Source organism: Hydra vulgaris, chromosome 05 (genome assembly GCF_038396675.1).
Source record: "Hydra vulgaris chromosome 05, alternate assembly HydraT2T_AEP".
NCBI lineage: Eukaryota > Metazoa > Cnidaria > Hydrozoa > Anthoathecata > Hydridae > Hydra > Hydra vulgaris.
This window is the reverse complement of record NC_088924.1, coordinates 15,658,556-15,678,216: the sequence shown is the minus strand read 5'-3', so window position 1 is coordinate 15,678,216 and position 19,661 is coordinate 15,658,556. Positions and strand designations below refer to the sequence as shown.

General features: G+C 26.8%; 1 protein-coding gene across 1 annotated transcript in view; it reads right to left on the bottom strand.

The window, feature by feature from the left end:
* LOC136071886 (RUN and FYVE domain-containing protein 2-like) overlaps window positions 1-19,661 on the bottom strand; it is a 54,741-nt gene that overhangs the window by 9,874 nt on the left and 25,206 nt on the right. Inside the window, exons 6-15 of the mRNA XM_065797500.1 lie at window positions 19,453-19,536; window positions 19,291-19,360; window positions 17,159-17,260; window positions 15,884-16,000; window positions 15,632-15,682; window positions 10,680-10,796; window positions 10,253-10,350; window positions 9,591-9,668; window positions 8,503-8,632; window positions 574-636 (exon numbers count right to left, since the gene is read on the bottom strand). Of these exons, the coding sequence (XP_065653572.1) occupies window positions 574-636; window positions 8,503-8,632; window positions 9,591-9,668; window positions 10,253-10,350; window positions 10,680-10,796; window positions 15,632-15,682; window positions 15,884-16,000; window positions 17,159-17,260; window positions 19,291-19,360; window positions 19,453-19,536 (910 nt within the window). The remainder of the gene's footprint in view (window positions 1-573; window positions 637-8,502; window positions 8,633-9,590; window positions 9,669-10,252; window positions 10,351-10,679; window positions 10,797-15,631; window positions 15,683-15,883; window positions 16,001-17,158; window positions 17,261-19,290; window positions 19,361-19,452; window positions 19,537-19,661) is intronic.

Below are 19,661 nucleotides of genomic sequence, written 5' to 3'. Positions count from 1 at the left end.
ATATATATATATATATATATATATATATATATATATATATATATATATATATATATATATATATATATGTATATATATATATATATATGTATATATCTATACATATATATATATATATATATATATATATATATATATATATATATATATATATATATATATATATATATATATATATATATATATATATTGTGTGCATTTAGATGAGCCATCTGATCTTATACTGAAATAGCCATCTACTGTGGGCTTCAGTACATACATTGACCAACTAAATAGGGGTATAAGAAATGCCTTTACATCGACAAGTGTGGGAATGGGACAGCAATCTTTTTTTCATTATTCTTTATTTTTTTTCTTCTTTTTCTGAAAAGATAGTATTTAATAAAGTAAGCAAAATAAGAGAGCAACTGTGAAAATAAGCAAGCAACTGCTGACCATAAATCATTTAAAAGTACACAGTACTTATCTTACTTTTTGCTCTTTTTTTTTTTGTACTTCCAGTTACTTACCTCTCTCCTTACTTAAAGGTAAGTGAAATGGGTAAAAATAAAAGCAAACAATTAGAATTTTTACCGTTTCTAAATCAGCACAGGTCTTTTCACTTTCAAGAAGTTTTTTTTTCATAGATTCATTTTCCTAAAAACAAAAACAAATCAATACTTATACACTCTAAAATGAAACAGTAGTTTAGCTTTTTGTAGAGGTGTGCCGGAACCAGTATATGCTGGATTCCCAATTTCAGGTAAAAACCAGGTTCAAGACCAGGTACCCGACAGCGAGTCCATTAAAAAAAGTAAGAATAAAAAAAAATTTAAACAAATAAAAAATAATTTAGATAACATTTTTTTGGTGTATTTCATTTTAATTTCTTTTATGATTTTTTGTTTGTGACAAATAAAAAACGTTATCAGTTTTTGAAATAATTAAAAAGTAGACAATCGAATAATTTTTCCAACAATAATTGATTGAAAACTTCATTTGAACAGAATTTAGATTTTTAAAAACGGCTGAAAATTCATTAAAACTCCCTAAAACTATGCAATATTTCTTTGTTTTTAGTAGCCGTGGTGTTTTTTTGTGTAAACCTTTTTTTTAAAGAAATTGACAACTTTTATAAGAAATCGAGGATTTGAGGGGACACACCCCTCCCCTACTTTTTTTGTTGTGGAGTTTCTTGTTTTTTTGAAAAAAAGTTGGAAATTCTTTTCAAAATGAGGTAGTGTGCCTCCCACTTTGATACCATGTCTATATTTATATATTATTATTTATTGTAAATTATCATTTAGCAAAAACCTTATTTAAAAACAAGCTACGCAAAGTATCAAACTTTCATTCATTTTTTGCAACTAAAATTGCAAAAAATGTATCTTTCTCTCACATTCTAAGCAATACGAAGAAGCAATTACTTGTTGTTGTTTTTTTCTTTCTTTTTCATTTTCTTTCTTTCGTATTCTCATATTATTTCGTTTTACTTTACGGTTTTTATATCTGTATAAATCAGTTTCCTTGTTGCAATATTATCTGCTATCAATGTTTTGTAATAACAATATAGCAAAAATATATTCGAATTATCAACTTCTGAAATTATCAAGAAGTTTATTGGTTGAAGCACTATTTTTTTATCTGGTTATTAATATTTCTACACAATTTAAAGTAATAAAACAAAATTTGTTTTATTATTTTTATTATTTATTAATTACAGCACTTAAAGGTTATGTTTGTTAAAAATATTTTAAAAGATAACTGGCGCTGGGTACATCAACAAAATGGCCGATTCCGGGTATCTAGTAAAACCCCCCAATTACCAGGTCCCTGAGTTTTTATATATTTAATATAATATTTCATAAAAAAAAAGAAAAGATTTATATTAAGTTTTTACATTTCGTATATTGTTTTTATTTTAGATTACTCAAAACTGAGTATTTTGACATATTTTAAGCTAAAAGTTATTAATAAATAATATAAATTAAATATAAAAGTATATAATAATAAATAATAAACATTAGACTTAAAATTATTGTTAGTGTAAAACAAAGTATCATGGCTGCACCATGTGAAACAAAAACACATTGTAAACCTTTTGAGGTAAGAAAAATTTATATTTTAGTTGTGTTGCACAGTATTTTCCATTTAAAACACATTACTAAGACTTTTTAATGTGTTATTATACAGTACAGTATTTAATCCAGAATTTTATGAAGTATGGATGGCCATAAACCAAATAATGTGTTAAAATGTTAGCATAACCAACACATAGTGAAGTTTATAAAAAAATATTAATATTTTTAATAGTATTTTTCTTTATACTTTGTATATTATATTTTAAGACAATACTTATTTAATAACTAATGATCAGTAAAATTAAAATTAAATATAAATAATAAATATAAATAATACTAAAAAATAAATATAAACAATTATGAATATATCAAAATATGAATATATTAAAATGAATATATCAAAATGATTATATTATGAATAAAGTATATTATGATTATATTATGAATAAAATTATGAATATATCAAAATAAATAAGATTAATTCTTAATATTCGAATGGTATAATTATCTGTAACAAATACTACCTTAGTTTTTGTAACCAATACTACTTTACTTTTCCTATTTTTTTTATATTTTAATGCAAAACTCTATTTCTATCTTGTTCTCTGACAAACTTTTTTAAATAGAACTCTTTTTTTTTTGTGCCAAGTAACAAGCATAAAGCATTTTTTATCCCTGTAAAATAAAGCCATTACTACCAATAATGATAAACCTATATTTAGCTTTGTTCGAATAAACAAAATTGGTGCTCTTAAAAAATTAAAGAACATCTTGGAAAATCGAAACGGAATATTACAAATTATGATCCAACTCAAAAATCTCATTTGCAAGATTTAGACTACTTTAAAAAATCTGAAAAGAAAGTTTACAAAAAATCAATATAGATCTATTTACCCAAATGATCACAAAATAAAAGTTATAGTAAGTATAATAAGGTCACCAAATTATAAAATTACAAGTTATTCAATTATTTAGTAAATCTCAATAAATCTACCTCTAATCTTAACGAAACAAAACAACTGTTTTCAATCCCAATGAATTTAAAGTTTTTTTGTTTATTGTTATTTTACTTTACCTTTACTCTACAATACCAGTTAAAGAATCAAATAATATGTTATTAAAACTTTAATTCAAAGTTATTATTTTTCAAAATAAAAATACTTTTTGATTTGTGTTATTTAAAAATAACAAACTGTTATTTTTTATTTGAAAACTTTATACACACATTAAAAGATGCTTGTCCTATAGGTTTAACATTACTGGTAGTAATGGTGGATAATTTCTTGCAACATTTTGAAAAAAAGTTTGCAGGCACATTTTCTTACACCACCATATTATGTAAAATCATTTAAAAAGTATGGTACTGATTGCCATTATATACCATTCCCAGTTTAATAATGAGGTAGAATCAGAGCTTTTTTCTTCAGTTGTAAAGCAATCAACACACACAATAAACTTTCTTGATCTCTCAGTAACAAATATAAAAATCCAAAAACCTCTAACATAAGCTTATTATTATTATAAATACAACTGCTACAGAAATACTCAGTGAATCTAACAAATAATTTGTAGACTTCTTATTTTTTATTGTTTTTATATCAATTTACCTCCCCAAGGCCATGAAGGCCACTACAGTCGAGGAGGCTACTTTTAGTTGAGGCTACAACTCTCTCTCAACTATACAACTCCAAAACATGAACCTTGACAAACAAAGCTATTGCGTGGAGAACCAAGTTGAGCGCCGTACTACTAGGGACATAGTGTGGATTGAACTGTGGAAAGACAGTGGCAGTCCAATGTGCTTTTGTTTGTTTTGTTATATTTGTTCACTTTTTTGATAAATGATTATCAAGTCTATTTTTAAATTTGAAGACATTATCAGCTTCAACAACTTCTCTAGGAAGTTGATTACAATAGGTAATAGAATAGGTTATGACAAGTAAAAGAAGTCTTAAACAAGAACCTTCTGGAATTCCAATAACTACATTGCAACAGTCAAAACAGTAACTACTCATCACTACTCTCTGCTTCCTTCCTTTAACGAATGAGCTACATAATTTTAAAAGATTAACTTTGATACTTTGATACTTCAAGTTTTATGATAAGAGCATCATGTGGCATTAAATCAAAGGCTTTAGCTAGATCAAGGAATGTAATATCAATTAAAGTAACAAAATTTAGCAATTTGTATGCTCCAATAGAATTTCTTCCCATTGTTAACACCATATTTCTTTTTAGTCGGCCTCCTGGCAATGTCGATATGATATTTGGAAGGTTAGTTGTGCAGATTCCTGTTTGCAGTTGAAAGGTCTCAAGAAATCTCTCTGGTTTGGTTTAATCAATATAAGTGTACACTTTTTATGACTTGTTATAAGTTTTTTAGAGCAGTTTGTTGAGATGAATAAGTTTTAAATTCTACAAAAATCACTTTGAGTGATTTTGGTGCTGTTTGAGTAGAATTTTTGTTTAAGTTTCTTTTTATTCTTCTTTGACTTTTTGTTAATCATTTCTTGTCAAAATGTCAAGAACTTTAATTTTAATCCACTTCAGCTGCGACATGAGTATCACTCTCTTGATCATTTTTTGGGATACAGTTAATTATTACATTGTTTTCAATGTAATAACAAACTGTATCCCAAAAAATCTTATATATAGAGCATATAAACAAATTTTTCTATGCTTTTAATGTCAAGATTTGCTGTATTGTATTTTATTGTAGGTTGTGTAGCCATGTAACGGGGGTTGCACAATACACTCATTATAATTTTTTTATACAATTATAGAAAACAAAACAATTAATAAGATAATAATATAGATATAAAAAAATAAGTTTATAATAGTAAAAATACATATTTTAATAAACCCGATAACATAAAATCAAATTACAAATTTATAATTTAAGAAACAACATATAATAATAATGTCATTTAGTTGTTACTCACAATATTTATGTCAAATACATAAATATATATATATATATATATATATATATATATATATATATATATATATATATATATATATATATATATATATATATATATATATATATATATATATATATAAATTAGTAAAAAACACTTATCTAATTTTTAGTTTTTGAAAAGTTGAAAAAAAGTTGAGAAAAACTTGAAATTATTACTCATTTAGATCAAGAAAATTTACTAAATAAAAAATCTGAATTAATTTCTAAATGCAGACATTAAAATACGTTTCTTTTAAAAAATTATAAAAACAAATGACCAATTTAAAATTATCCTAATTCTAAAGAATTCTTTTCATGATTTTTGAATTATATAATGAAGTTGATGCAACTTCCTGGTTGCAAAACACTATTTTTACTTACCTTGTTATTTTACTTTACCTTTACCATTAATTATGTAATAATTGTTATATCAATTATTACATAATTAATTATAACAATTCCCAACTTCCTGCGAAATAATTTTTCTATAATTTGAACTTTTTGATGTTTAGACATCCTTCCTGATGAACCTTCTGATGGAGAAACAAGCTGTCAAAGAAAACTAAAAATTAGATAAGTGTTTTTACTAATTTGTTATTGGTCTGTTCTTTAAGAACATTAAGTACTCTATTTGTAGAATACACTGACATAATTTATATATATATATATATATATATATATATATATATATATATATATATATATATATATATATATGTTGATAAATGTTGTATATTGCTGGAAATACAACCCTTGTCTGTTTAAGAGTGATCAATATCTTTTTGAAAAAAATAGATCAAATAATATTAAAATATTTTAGATGAGAAAATACAACTTTATAATGGAACTTGAAGTTTCATTTAAAGTTGTATTTGTAAGTTTCAGGCAATCATCAGCCATATTATAATATTATGGATAATATGGCTGATGATTGCCGAATGGCATGAAACTTCAAGTTCCATTATAAAGTTATATTTTCTCATTTAAAATATATTTTAATATATATATATATATATATATATATATATATATATATATATATATATATATATATATATATATATATATATATATATGTATATATGTATATATGTATATATATATATATATATATATATATGTATATATATATATATAAATGTATATATATATATATATACATACATATATATTTATATATATATATACATATATATATATATATATATATATATATATATATATATATATATATATATATATATATATGTACATATATATATATACATATACATATATATACATATACATATATATACATATATATATATATATATATATATATATATATATATATATATATATATATATATATATATATATATATATACACACACACATATATACATATATATACATATATATATATATATTTATATACATACATACATACATACATACATACATATATATGTATATTCATGAACATTAGGGTGGAGTGAATTTTAGTTTTTTTTACAATTCGTTTAGCCTGGGTGTGCAAAAGTTGTCTATTCATTTCAGAAATACTCTGGAAAAATATCAATGCTCTAGGAAATTATCTTGAGGTTCCTCAAGACCTTTAAAATTTTAATGGGTCCCTAATACTATGTAAAAAAATTTTTTTCAAAAGTATGTCATGTTGGGTCTCAAAAGAAGCAAAATTTTATAAAAATTTCAAAAATAACAATTATTTTATAAAAAAATTATTATTTAAGATTTTTTTGAAATTATAATTAAAAAAAAAAAACTTTTTTCATTTTTAGTTTAAAAGGTCATTTTTTCTGCAATAAACTATAAAATAACAATTTTCTTAAAAAAATAATTGTTATTTTTGAAATTTTCATAAAATTTTGCTTCTTTTGAGACCCAACATGACATACTTTTGAAAAACTTTTTTTTACATAATATTAGGGACCCATTAAAATTTTAAAGGTCTTGAGGCACCTCAAGATAATTTCCTAGAGCATTGATATTTTTCCAGAGTATTTCTGAAATGAATAGACAACTTTTGCACACCCAGGCTAAACGAATTGTAAAAAAAACTAAAATTCACTCCACCCTAATGAACATCACAAATACCAACAAGTTTCAGCATGACGGAGCCAACTGCTTACAAACTTGGCCCTGTCACAGGGCCAAGTTTGTAAGCAGTTGGTTACGTGAGAATGGGGTTGATGTCACTGGCCCCAGGCCTGGTAATTCACCTCAAAAACGAAGTCCAGAAACTGCGACCCTTCAGACTTCAGATGATCTTCAAGAAAATATTAAGCAGGTATGTAGTAGGACTAAACTTATGACTCCTGAATATTTTAGGAAACTCATTCATTCTATGCCTACCCGCCTAGCTAATTGTTTGAAAGCTCAAGGACACCATACCAAATATTAAATTCCTTTTTTTATATTTAAAAACCTTTTTATATTAAAAACCTAAAATCTTTATATTAAAATTTTTATATTAAAATTTTTATATTATAAAACTAAAATATTAAAAACCTTTACTAATAGTTCAAAGTTATTATTTTTGTCAATTATCATCGTTACTAATATATTTTGATAAAATAAATGATTAATTAAATGAAAATTGTGTTTTTTTATACAATGTTCCAAACTTTTGATCGTGACTATATATAGAATACTAATAATATGAGCACAATAAACTTATAAACTTATACACAGTTATAATTATAATACTCCTAATATAATACAATAGAAATATAAACCAACAATTATTTTATTCTTACACGATAAACATGTAAAAACAAAAGCAGATTTTTTTTAGGAGAATAGTTAGGGAGTCTTTGGAAATACAATATCACCAGTGTTCTACAAATGGTGGTGATTTAAATGAAGCTAACCGTGATTACATCACATTGTTTTGAAAATAATATTTTTGTTGTTTTAAATGCAGGAAAATTTTCCATTGAAGTTTTATTAGTTGTTTCTTTTTGAAATGATTTTTTATTTAAATAACATGTAATTATAACTCCTTGAAATGTATTATATAAAAAGAATTATTCAATTATGATAAAGTTAATTTACCATTAACAGAACTTTTTAAATTAATTTTATTTCAAAACTTATCTAAGATGTTAACATTTAAAAAATGTATTGCAATGATTTTCTTCATAGATTCTTCAAGGTTTGGGTAAACAAGTCATTTTTTGTTTACAGAATTATAGATAAATAGTCACATTGAATATATTTGAGTCTTGTACTTTGGCTAAATTAATTTAATTTGCAACTAATTTGAACTGACACAATACATAAAATTTTTTTCATAATTAATTATTTACTATACTGCAAAAGAAATTAATTTTTTTTAAGAAATCAATTATTAAAAATAATGCAAATGCATATTTTTTTTACAAATGTATATTTTTTTCTTCTGTAATATTTGTCATTTAATAATTTCAACATCTTGAAGTTTTGAACATCTTGATAACATCTAAAACTTACCTTTACTGTCTCTGTAAGCTGATTAAGCTCGTACTCTAATTTTTGCAACTTTTTGATATTATTCTCAATTTCTGATTGAAGACCGATCCTCCATTCACGCTCAATTTTCAGATCAGTTTGAAGTATTTGTCTAAAATTTGTAAAAAAAAAACATTTTTTAATTTAACTGTATTGAATCAAAATATTGTAACTATAATTAATGTTTTATAAGAAAAGGAAAGAAATAAAGGTTATACAAATATGTGTAAAACACAACTGTTTAAAAACATAACAATGTACTTATGATAAAGAAAATTTTTTTAAATATATAAGATATGGGATATGGATGACATATCGCATATCTTATATATTAAAAAGTTCTTTTAATTTAATATATGGGATATGGATGACATACATTATGCATAAAAGACAACCATATCACATAATTATTTGTCCCCATAATGTGCTGCAATGAAATACAAAATCAATATGTAACTATTATATTTGTATAACCCATTTTAATGTAAAAAATATCAAACAACTTATATCTTTATTAAGACAATATCTCTATTCTTTACTCAACTAAGGCTCTTGGTTGAGTAAAGATGGTATTTCAAGTCAGAATTTATTACTCCTAGACTTTACCTGGAAAAGTGAATCCTATATGGCAGATGGATGTGGGGCAGTTTGTACTGGATTATATTATTAGTAGCAGGACAATCCTGATAAACCTGCACAAGACCTGACCTGTAATTCTAAACCACCAAAACATTTAAATTTGGGAGCTCAAATTTTATATTTTTTCATATTTCCTTGATAAGTATCACTGATTCAAATACAAAGTATATTTGAGAAAATGAAAGAAAAATTTTAACCTATTATTTTTAATTTTACAGAAAATTAACCTATTAAATCAGTGCAAAATTAATAGAGAGTCTGTAAAGTTATGCTTTTGTATTTTTTGCAAAGAAATAGTTGATGCTTTTAAAACACATCACACATTTAAAATAAAGTTGAGAATAAATATAAAAATGCATAGATTTTTTATTTATTTTGAAATTAAATTATAAACAAAAACATTTAAATCATTTGCATAGTAATAATCAAACCTCTCATTTTGAAATTTGGCATTATTATTTAAAGCTTTTTCTTCTTCTTGTTTTTTAAGTTGCTCTGTTTCCGCTAAGCTAAAACACATTTACATTATTATACACATAATAAAGAAAAACAAAACAAAAAAACAATGATATTCAAGACATAATTAAGATACACAATCAGGGGTTAAAGTAGGGGGAACGCAGGGGAACACTATTCCTCCATAGCCAACATAGTTAAGAAATTGTTCCGCTTCGCTCAAAATTTCTTTGCAACCATTCCACCTTGTTTTTAAGTTGTTGTTTTTTTTTACAATTGAATTGTCCATAAATTATGCAACACTTAATTATCTCTTTAAAGTAGTAGATCATTTCACTTTGTGCACTGATTCTTATTGAAGTTGAAGAATTTTAATTTTTGTTAAAACTTATGACTAATACGATCTTGAAAAGTGCACCTAACACGAGATCTTGAAATAAAAGTGCACCTAACAAAAATACACCTACAGAAAAAATTTGAAGGAATGATTCTGTCCCTGAATGGGTTATTCCCATCACTTTTACAAAAACAAACAATTTAAACTTTTTAACACCATTCCACTTGATTAACTATTCTACTTTAACTTCTGTGCACAATAGTTATTTATAAAATTATACAAATAAAAAGAAGATAGTACTTTTTTTCCAGTTCTTTTACTTGAGAAATTGAATTGGCAAGTTTTATTTCCAAGGAAGCATATTCTGATTCATTCTTCTTAAGCAAAGTTTCACTTGCCTATCATAATTTATACAAGTTTAAAATAATATTAATAATAAAAAAATAATTTTTTTTAATTTATAAAGCTTTTAAAAAATATTTTTGAATCTTTGTTTGATCAATAGTTATTTAAAAATAATAATAAAAGCTACAAAATGTTACAAACAATAGTTACATAAAACCAACAACAATGTTACAATTAATAGTTACATAAAACCAACAACAATGTTACAAACAATAGTTACATAAAACCAACAACAATGTTACAAACAATAGTTACATAAAACCAACAACAATGTTACAAACAATAGTTACATAAAACCAACAACAATTTTACAATATGCTACCTGCCACTTTTTATGCATTTCTAGATTAATTTTTTTTATGTCTTCTAATTGTCGTCTCAATGAAGTAATAATTTCTTGTTTATCATTGATATCCTTCTCAAGCAGTTCCATTGCCAACTTTTTTTAACAAAAGAAAACTATTTCAAAATTTGAAAAAAATTGTTATCATAAACCATGATCGTAATGATGATGTTACACCATCATCACCGTCGACGTCGTCGTCGTCGTCGTCGTCGTCGTCGTCGTCGTCGTCGTCGTCATCATCATCATCATCATCATCATCATAAAATATTTTTTTTAGAACCTCTTGTTTTCATTTTCAGAAAGAAAATGAAAACACGAGGTTGCTCTTTCTGAAAATAAAAGTGCAATAAGTTTATGATTTTTAATAAACTTTCTGCATTTTACCTGTAAGTAACTTTTAATAATCATGGGACCAAGTCTCTGTTTTTTACAATTATTTAAAAACAATGCTTTAGTTACTGACATAAGTGATCATATACAAAATATGTTTCAATAGAAAGTGGTTCCAAAATTATTTACTTCTTTTAATACTTTAGTTTATCTGTAACTACATAGACACCAACTATTAGTCTTTGATGCACATTACTCTTATATTATGTACAACTGTTTAATCTTACATTATGTACAACCATTTAATCTTACATAATGTACAACCATTGCTAGTGGTAACATGTAACCATGCTACTGGTAACATGTAACCCAGTACAACCAATAGGTTGTATTGGGTTACATGTTACCAGTAGCATGGTTACATATCGCAGCCCTTCTTCATCTATTAGGTTGGCGCAGATGCATTTTTAATACATTGTTTCTAGTTTAGAATTTTGAATGCTGGATCTTCTTAACTCAATGCATGGGTTTTGCTTGTGTCTCTGTTTTTATGTCCAGGCAACTCATTCTATTATCTCCTAATGAGGGTACAGCTCTAAAACTCAGTTGTATTGTTCTGAGGCAGGCTGACAGTCAGGTTTCCCTAACTCTGTGGTAGCTCTCAGAGAGGCTGACATCATCAAAAGCTGAAAATATCTAATAGTGCCGTGTTGCGCTTGGAAGGTGTCCTTGTTTGTACTTTTGTTGTGCATTGCCAAGGCCACATTTAGAGCCCTTTGTTATGGCCTAGGGTTTATTAATAGTAATGAGGAGATTGCTTGGACTATTAAAAAGTGTACTGAGTAATATCTATGCTTTGATTCAAGTTTTTTAACAAATTTAAAAATGAATAAAGTACCAAAAACTAAAAAACACAAAAAACCATCGTCATCACCAAGTTCTCTAAACCTATCATTCACTAATATTCATGGTCTTCAAAGTAACTTTTCTTCTGTTGAGTCTTATCTCTTACAAAGTTCATCAGACTTACTTGCTTTTTGTGAGACTAATTTGAGTTCAGCTGTCTCATCTTGTGACCTTAGTGCTGATGGTTATCTTCATTTAATTTGTAAAGACTCCAATACTCAACTGCTTGGCCTGGACATTTACATTCGTAAGAATTCACCCATTTGTCAGGAAACTAGGTTTGAATCCACAGATTATTCTTTTATGTACTTTCGTTTAGCACCATTTAACTTGATTGCTTTTCTCTTTGTTCTATATCGCTCTCCTTTATCTCAAGACTGCACTCTTTTCGATGTTATTTCTGATCAAATTGACCAAGCCCTCTTTCTTTATCCATCAGCCAATATTGATGTTGTTGGTGACTTTAATGCTCATTACACTGAATGGCTTGGCTCTAGTGTCAGTAACTCTGCTGGCATTAAGGCCCAGACCTTTCTCAATCTCTAACTCAAATAGTCAATTTTCCAAATCGTTTTCCAGACAACCCGAATCATTCACCTTCTCTACTCAACCTACGTCTTGTTTCTAATAGTCAGCGCTCAGTTTCTCCACATTTACCCTTAGGTGTTTCTGATCATGGTTTGATCTCTCCAAAACTATTATCTCATTCTTCTTCATCATTTGAATCCCCCTATCATCATACCTCTTATAACTACCTTAAAGCTGACAGGGATTCTTTCCGTGATTTTCTTTGTGATGCCCCTTGGGTAGAAATCTTTCGTCTTCCTGCTGACAAATGTGCTTCTTACATAACTTCATAGATTCAGGCTGGCATGGAATCTTTTATTTCCTCTCGACGTATCTAGGTCAAGCCTCACTCTTCTCCATGCTTTTCCTCACATTGTGCTGCTGCAATTTCCAATCGAAACCATTACTTTCATGTCTATTAGCAAAACAATTCTCCAGAAAACAGACGTCTGTTTACTATTGCTAGAAAACATAAAAATCTCAGGTCATAAAATCTCGTACTTTATCACAAAAATTTCTGGAGAATCTTTAATAGTATCAATAAAAAAAACAAATCTGTTATTCCACCTCTCTTGTATGGTTCAGACTTTGTCACCTCACATAAAGACAAGACTGAATTGTTTGCTAAGAACTTTTCATCAATATCATCTCTTGACTCCACTAGTTGCGTTCAACCTGATTTAGCCATCAAACAAGTTGATCCATTGGTTGACATTTGTATCACTTCAGCTTCTATATCAAAAGTGATTTCCTGCTTAGACTCTTCTACAGCTTGTGGTCCGGACAACATACCTGTTATAGTCTTGCAGAAGTGTTCTCCAGGGCTGTCATCCATACTTTCAAAACTATTTAACAAATGCTTATCAGAGTCTTGTTTTCCGGCATGCTGGAAAGCGGCATCTGTTATCCCTATTTTCAACAATTTTGGAGAGCGATCTGACTCATCAAACTATGGTCCCATTAGTCTTCTTCCTATCATAAGCAAGGTTTTTGAATCTTTAATTAACAAACACTTAATCTCTCATTTTGAATCTAATAACTTACTTTCTGATTATTAATATGGATTTCGATCTTCTTGTTCTACAGCTGATTTGCTATCAGTAATAACGATAGGTTTTATCGTACATTAGAGGTGGAGAAATTAAGGCTATCGCTCTTGACATTTCTAAAGCTTTTGATAAAGTTTGGCAGGCTGGTCTTCTCTATAAGCTTTCTTCTCATGGTGTAACTGGTAATATCTTTAAGATTATTGAGTCCTTCCTTTCCAATCATTGCATTAAAGTTGTCCTCAATAGAGACCACTCTTATTCATATCCTGTAACTTCAGGGGTTCCTCAAGGTTCTATCCTTGGGCCTATACTCTTTTTAATTTACATTAACGATCTTCCAGATATTCTCTTATCTAAGGTGGCATAGTTCGCTGATGATACTTCCATTTATTCTTGTCATGATAAGAAGCCAACAGTCTTCAAATGCTTGGAGGGGACATTTGAGCTTGAAAAGGATCTCACTTCTGCTACAGCATGGGGCTCTAAGTGACTTGTGAACTTTAATTCAGATAAAACTCAATTTTTTTCAGCCAATCATTATCTCAATAATTTAGATCTTCCTATATTTATGAATGGTAATGTACTCAAAAAGTCATCTACCCTTCTTCTTCTTGGACTAACTCTTACTGCCAATCTTCCTTGGAAACCATATATCAAATCCATTGCAATATTAGCATCTGCTAAGGTTGTATCTTTTTAGAGTGCTCGAAACTTTGTTACTCCGGATTCTATTTTTTATCTCTATAAATCTCAAATTCGTCTTTGTATGGGATACTGTTGCATATCTGAGGCGGATCTTCTAATGATGCCCTTACTCTTTTAGACAAGGTGCAAAAAGACATTGTAAACATAGTTGGAGGTTGGCTCTTGCAGCCAACCTCCAACTATTATCACATCGACGTAATGTTGCTTCTCTTTCTCTTTTCTACAAATACTTTAATGGGCACTGCTATAAAGAGCTAGGGTCTCTTGAGCCATCTAGTAAAATTTATTCTCAAGTTACATGTCATTCAATTAAGTCTAATCCTTTATCTGTGACGTTCCTAAGTGCTCCAAAAACTCTTATTAGTCTAGATTTTTTCCTCAAACATCAGTTCTTTGGAATTCGCTTCCTTCATCTTACTTTCCTGATTCATATAATTTGCAATCTTTCAAGTCATCTGTCAATCATTATCTTGCTCTATAAACTTTATCTTTTCTCTTTCAGTAACTTCCAACTCTAATAGTGGTTGTTGCAGCCTTGTTGGAAGCGAAGATGTAAAAAAAAGAAGAAATTTGTAATTTTGTAAACCTAATGCAAACCCAATTAAAAATAAAAGTGATAATTAAACTTTATTGTTATATTTCATTAAATTTATATGTTGTTATAAATTTATTGTTGCTTACTCAATGTAATTTTTTATTGCATAGAATTCACTTTTAAAATATATTGGGTTACAACTTTTTTGGTAACTATGGCTACAGAACTCATTCTATGATCCCTCCCTTCTTAAAACTTTCCCCATTTTTTTCATATTTGTATATTATGGCAACAATTATTTTTATTTTATTAGTAAGTAAGGAAATACTCCCCGGCTAGCATGAATGCAGTCTAACAACTTAACTAAATCGTATACTAAACTGTATTGCTTACTTTGATGTTAGCATTTTATTTTTTTATTTTATTATTTATTGTGTATATGTAAATTTTTTTCATGTGAAAATCACTTTTTTTTCTTCTTGTGTTTCTTAACATAAAATTAGTTATATATGTTAAGTACACACAGTAAACACATTTTATGTTAACACCGTACAGGTGATACATGACAGGGTGAATCAAGAATCCAGGATGTCAGGATCAAGTCACTAGAACATACAAGACTTTTCTTAGATTAAATTTCTGGATACCAATTAGCAACTCTATCTATGCACACTTTTTTGACACAAAGTCAAGGTAATAAAATTATCGATTTAAAATTAATCAAAATTTGATATTTCTTCTAAATATAAAAATAAACATTTGCTATAAAAAGTGAAATATATAAAAAAAGGATTTTAAGGTGTATCATTCAAAAAATAAAAATTTTATATTTGTACCATTTTTTCTTTGTTCATGGCAATGTGATCATCCATCATAATCTCTAGCTCCTAATAAAAAAAAATTAAAAAATTAAAAAAAGAAAAAAAGTTATAAAAACAACATAAAAATATAGAGATGTCTTTTAGGTTCTTACCCTGTTGAAATGTTCAACGCAAATGTATCTTATCATTTTAGAAAACATTGATTAAAAAAAAAAATTATTATTTATACTTTTATTTACCACTAAAGTTACAATTTCATTTTAATACCTTTTTCTCTAAAGTAACTCTGTCCAAATCAGCTTGCACTTTCAAGTACATTTCATTCAGACCAGCTCGAGATTGTTGGTGGGTTTCTCTTTCAACATCAAAATCAGAAGTCACAGTCTAAAACGTATTTTAAAGTTAAATATTTACAGCATAAAATAATTTTTATCATAATTAAGAAAATTTAGAAAACATTAGTAAAAGCTGTAGTGGTGTAGTGGTAGAGTGCTCACCTCATGAGCGAGAAGTTGAGAGTTTGATCCCCACCATATCCCTGGTAGTTAATGAGTTAATAGTGGGTTGCAATCACAAAAAAGTAGCCTCCTTGACTCTAGTGGCCCTCTAGGCCTTGGGGAGGTAAATAACATTAAAAAAAATATTATTTTTATATTCATTGTGTTGGTTGATTTAAAAAAAAAAATCATTAATTATGTTGATAGTTGTGTTTATTAATGTAATGTATTAGCGTAATGCCATACATATTGTCATGTGTAAAACAAGATTAAAGTATATAAAAAAATTATATTGTATAAATGCAATTACTTTTATCACCTATCATCATTACCTCATATGCATTAGCTTTAGCCTTAAAGATGGATCAACAAACTATTACACAATTCAGCTTTTAGCTTCATAGAAACAAGGCAAGAGAATTATAATATTCAAGTTATTTATACAAATTATATATGCTAATTGTAAAATAAATATCAATTTTTTTTTGTTGAAAGAGTATACACAATTATAAAACAACCATTGACAGTGTTTTAAAATTCTATTTTATTTTGTGAAGCCTTTAAAATACTTAAATTCTCTAAGTTTTTTTCTAGCTTAAATAACTTGAAACTTAAAAAAAAACACTTAAATGTCACACGATTTTCAAGGAAATGTAATTAGATTTCTCCATCAAATTAAAGTAATTAAAATTAGAGTAATGACTAAAAATATTTCAAGTAGTTACTCTGATTTTTCAATTTTAACATTTTTAACGAATACTATAACTAAAAATTAGGGTAATCACTAAAAACAATGTTTCTTACAACCACTTATCAAAATAAAACAAAAAAAACTTATTTTAATGCTTTTAATGAGTAACCGTTTATCAACTGCTCTGTTTTTAGTTCTGTATTTTAACTATTTTTTTGCACTCATTTTCTAAATCAGTTCGTTTTATTTTTGTAGTAATAATTAGTGCTGTATAACTTAACTATTTTGATTACAGAAAAAGAAAACAATCAAAATGTAGATAAATAATAAATATCTTAAAATAAAATGATTTACCTTTATAGTCTGATTATGATCCAATAAGAGCTTCTCATAATCATACTTGTATTTATCTCGTTCTGCAATGGAAGCAAGTAATTGATTTTTCAATAAGTCAACCTAAAAAAAAAAAGCTAAACAACTTTTGTATTGCAATAAGATTATAACATATGTAATGATTAACTCATCTAATGAACTAAATTGTAGACAACCCATATAAATGATTACGATATATTTTATAGAATAGATAATAGGATTACTTTTTCAAGAATAATATAAAATAAAACTTGAAAAAATTTTATACAACCAGAATGTTAGAGACAAAGAATAAAATATAAATAAATATTATTTACAAAGTTGAAAGGCTGAATAGTGAATTAGTTAAAGTAAAACTATCTTGCCACTTGATTGTCAAAAGTCAAACTGTTCAAGCACAAAATTTTTAAATCAAATTTTTTTTTAGTTATAAATATGTTTAATGCGTAACATTTTTGAACCTAAATTTTATATTTGTAGACAGTAAAAATCAACACATTATGTTCAAAATGGTAGATAGTAGAAATCAACACACTACATTTAAAATGATAGAATAGTGAAAAAAAAGCACCAAAAAAAAAATATTTTCTGAAAGAAAAATAAAATTTTTTTTGTTAAAAGATTATTTATACCTTTTAAAAAGTATAATATTTAATGTTCATTTTTATAAATTCATATATCAATAATTGCACAAATATCACTTGAATTTTAAGAAAAATTGAAAACTTCAACTTTGAAACTTTTTGAAATTCTTAAAAACTACTAATAAAAACATAAAACTATCAGAAGTAGATTTAACTTTAGTAAATGTAAACTTAGCAGTTGAAAGAGATCTGAGTAGAGTGCTCAAACACCTAAAAATCCCTAATTTTTAGAAATTATTGACAATCTCTCCCTGTTGCTACATACTTTTATATTTAACCACTATCTCCCACCCTCATACAAGTAAGTATGCTCTTTGCAGACTTTCCCCTCCTCTTGTGAGAGGAGGGGAAAGCCTGCAAAGAGCATACTTGCATTTTCATACAAACTTTTTTGACTATTCATAAAGCGGAATTTTTTTATCACTGCTAAATTAGTAGCCAAACATAAAGTTATCTTTCAAAACTTAAATACAAACAATTTTGATTAATAGCTTTGCTGTTCAAATCCTTTATTTATTGATTTATTCCTATAGGGCCGTTAACAACTTGTTTAGGTGCAATAGAGTTAATTTTTTTTGAAAAAACCATGTATTTCAATGATTTTTTAAAATGTTAATTCACCTACCCAAGCCCAAAAAGGCTACTACAGTTGAGGAGGCTGCTTTCATTGTGATTATAAACCTCTCTAAACTCTATAATTCCAAAGCACAAACCTTGCCAAACAAGGCTGAAAATTGACATAATCTAGGATTATAGTATATATCCATGACAATTGAGGTTATGACAAATGTAAACTATATTATTAAAGAAAAAATTAAAAACAGATTTCTATAAAAACTTCAACATATGCTAGAAAGAAACAAGTATATTAAGTAGGTTAACTTCCTGGTTAAATGCTCATCCACTGTTCTCTGCTACAAGGTTGTTTGTTCCTCTGAGAGCATCTTAATAATTAAAAAAAAAAAAAACTAAAATCTTCATAAAATCCCAAGACTCCAGAATTCAAACAAAGTTCGGACTCCAGATAAAAAACGGACTCAAAACTCTAACTCCTGTCCCTGATCTGATTTTGACTTTCATAAACGTCAAATAAACAAACAAATTTATTTGTATATAGTAATAAACAAATAAGTTTGTTTGTATATAGTAATATACAAAAAAGTTTATTTACTTGAGCACATTAGTACAATTAATCCAATGTGAGCAAACTTTACATGCAACAATAACTTTTGTAACCATATAAACACTTTACTGGTTAAAAATTATGTAGAGACAATCAAAAACTTGGCAATGCTTTGCCTGTCATTATTTTTTAATGAAAGCGCTTTGGAATATAAACATAGCATAAACAAGAGAACAAATATATTAGTATAGTAACACTTTATTTGATTAAAACCTTGAATTTTTTCTTTAAAAAAAACTATTAACAAAAAAGCTTATAATCAAGTATAAGTTAAGTTAAATACAAACCTCTTTAGAAATCACTGTTTCGCGCTCAATAAAATCCTTCACTTGCTGCTTTAAAATAGTGTTTGAATCACTAAAGAATAATTTTCAAAATAAGTTCTGCTATCACTAATAACTCAAATGAGTCAAATGCTACACATTTAAAGATTGACACTTGAATCTTACTTGAGAGTTTTGTTTATTTGCTCCAAATATGCTTTTTGATCTAGAATAACATCTAACTTTGGACCTTCAGTAGCATCTAAACCACTTTAAAAAAAAAGAAAGCATCATAATTTTAACTTATTTATATATTTACTTTACTATAATTTGATTTTTATTAAAAACAGAAAAAATCCTTTAAATTAGCCTGATTATCCTCATTAGCCTGGCAA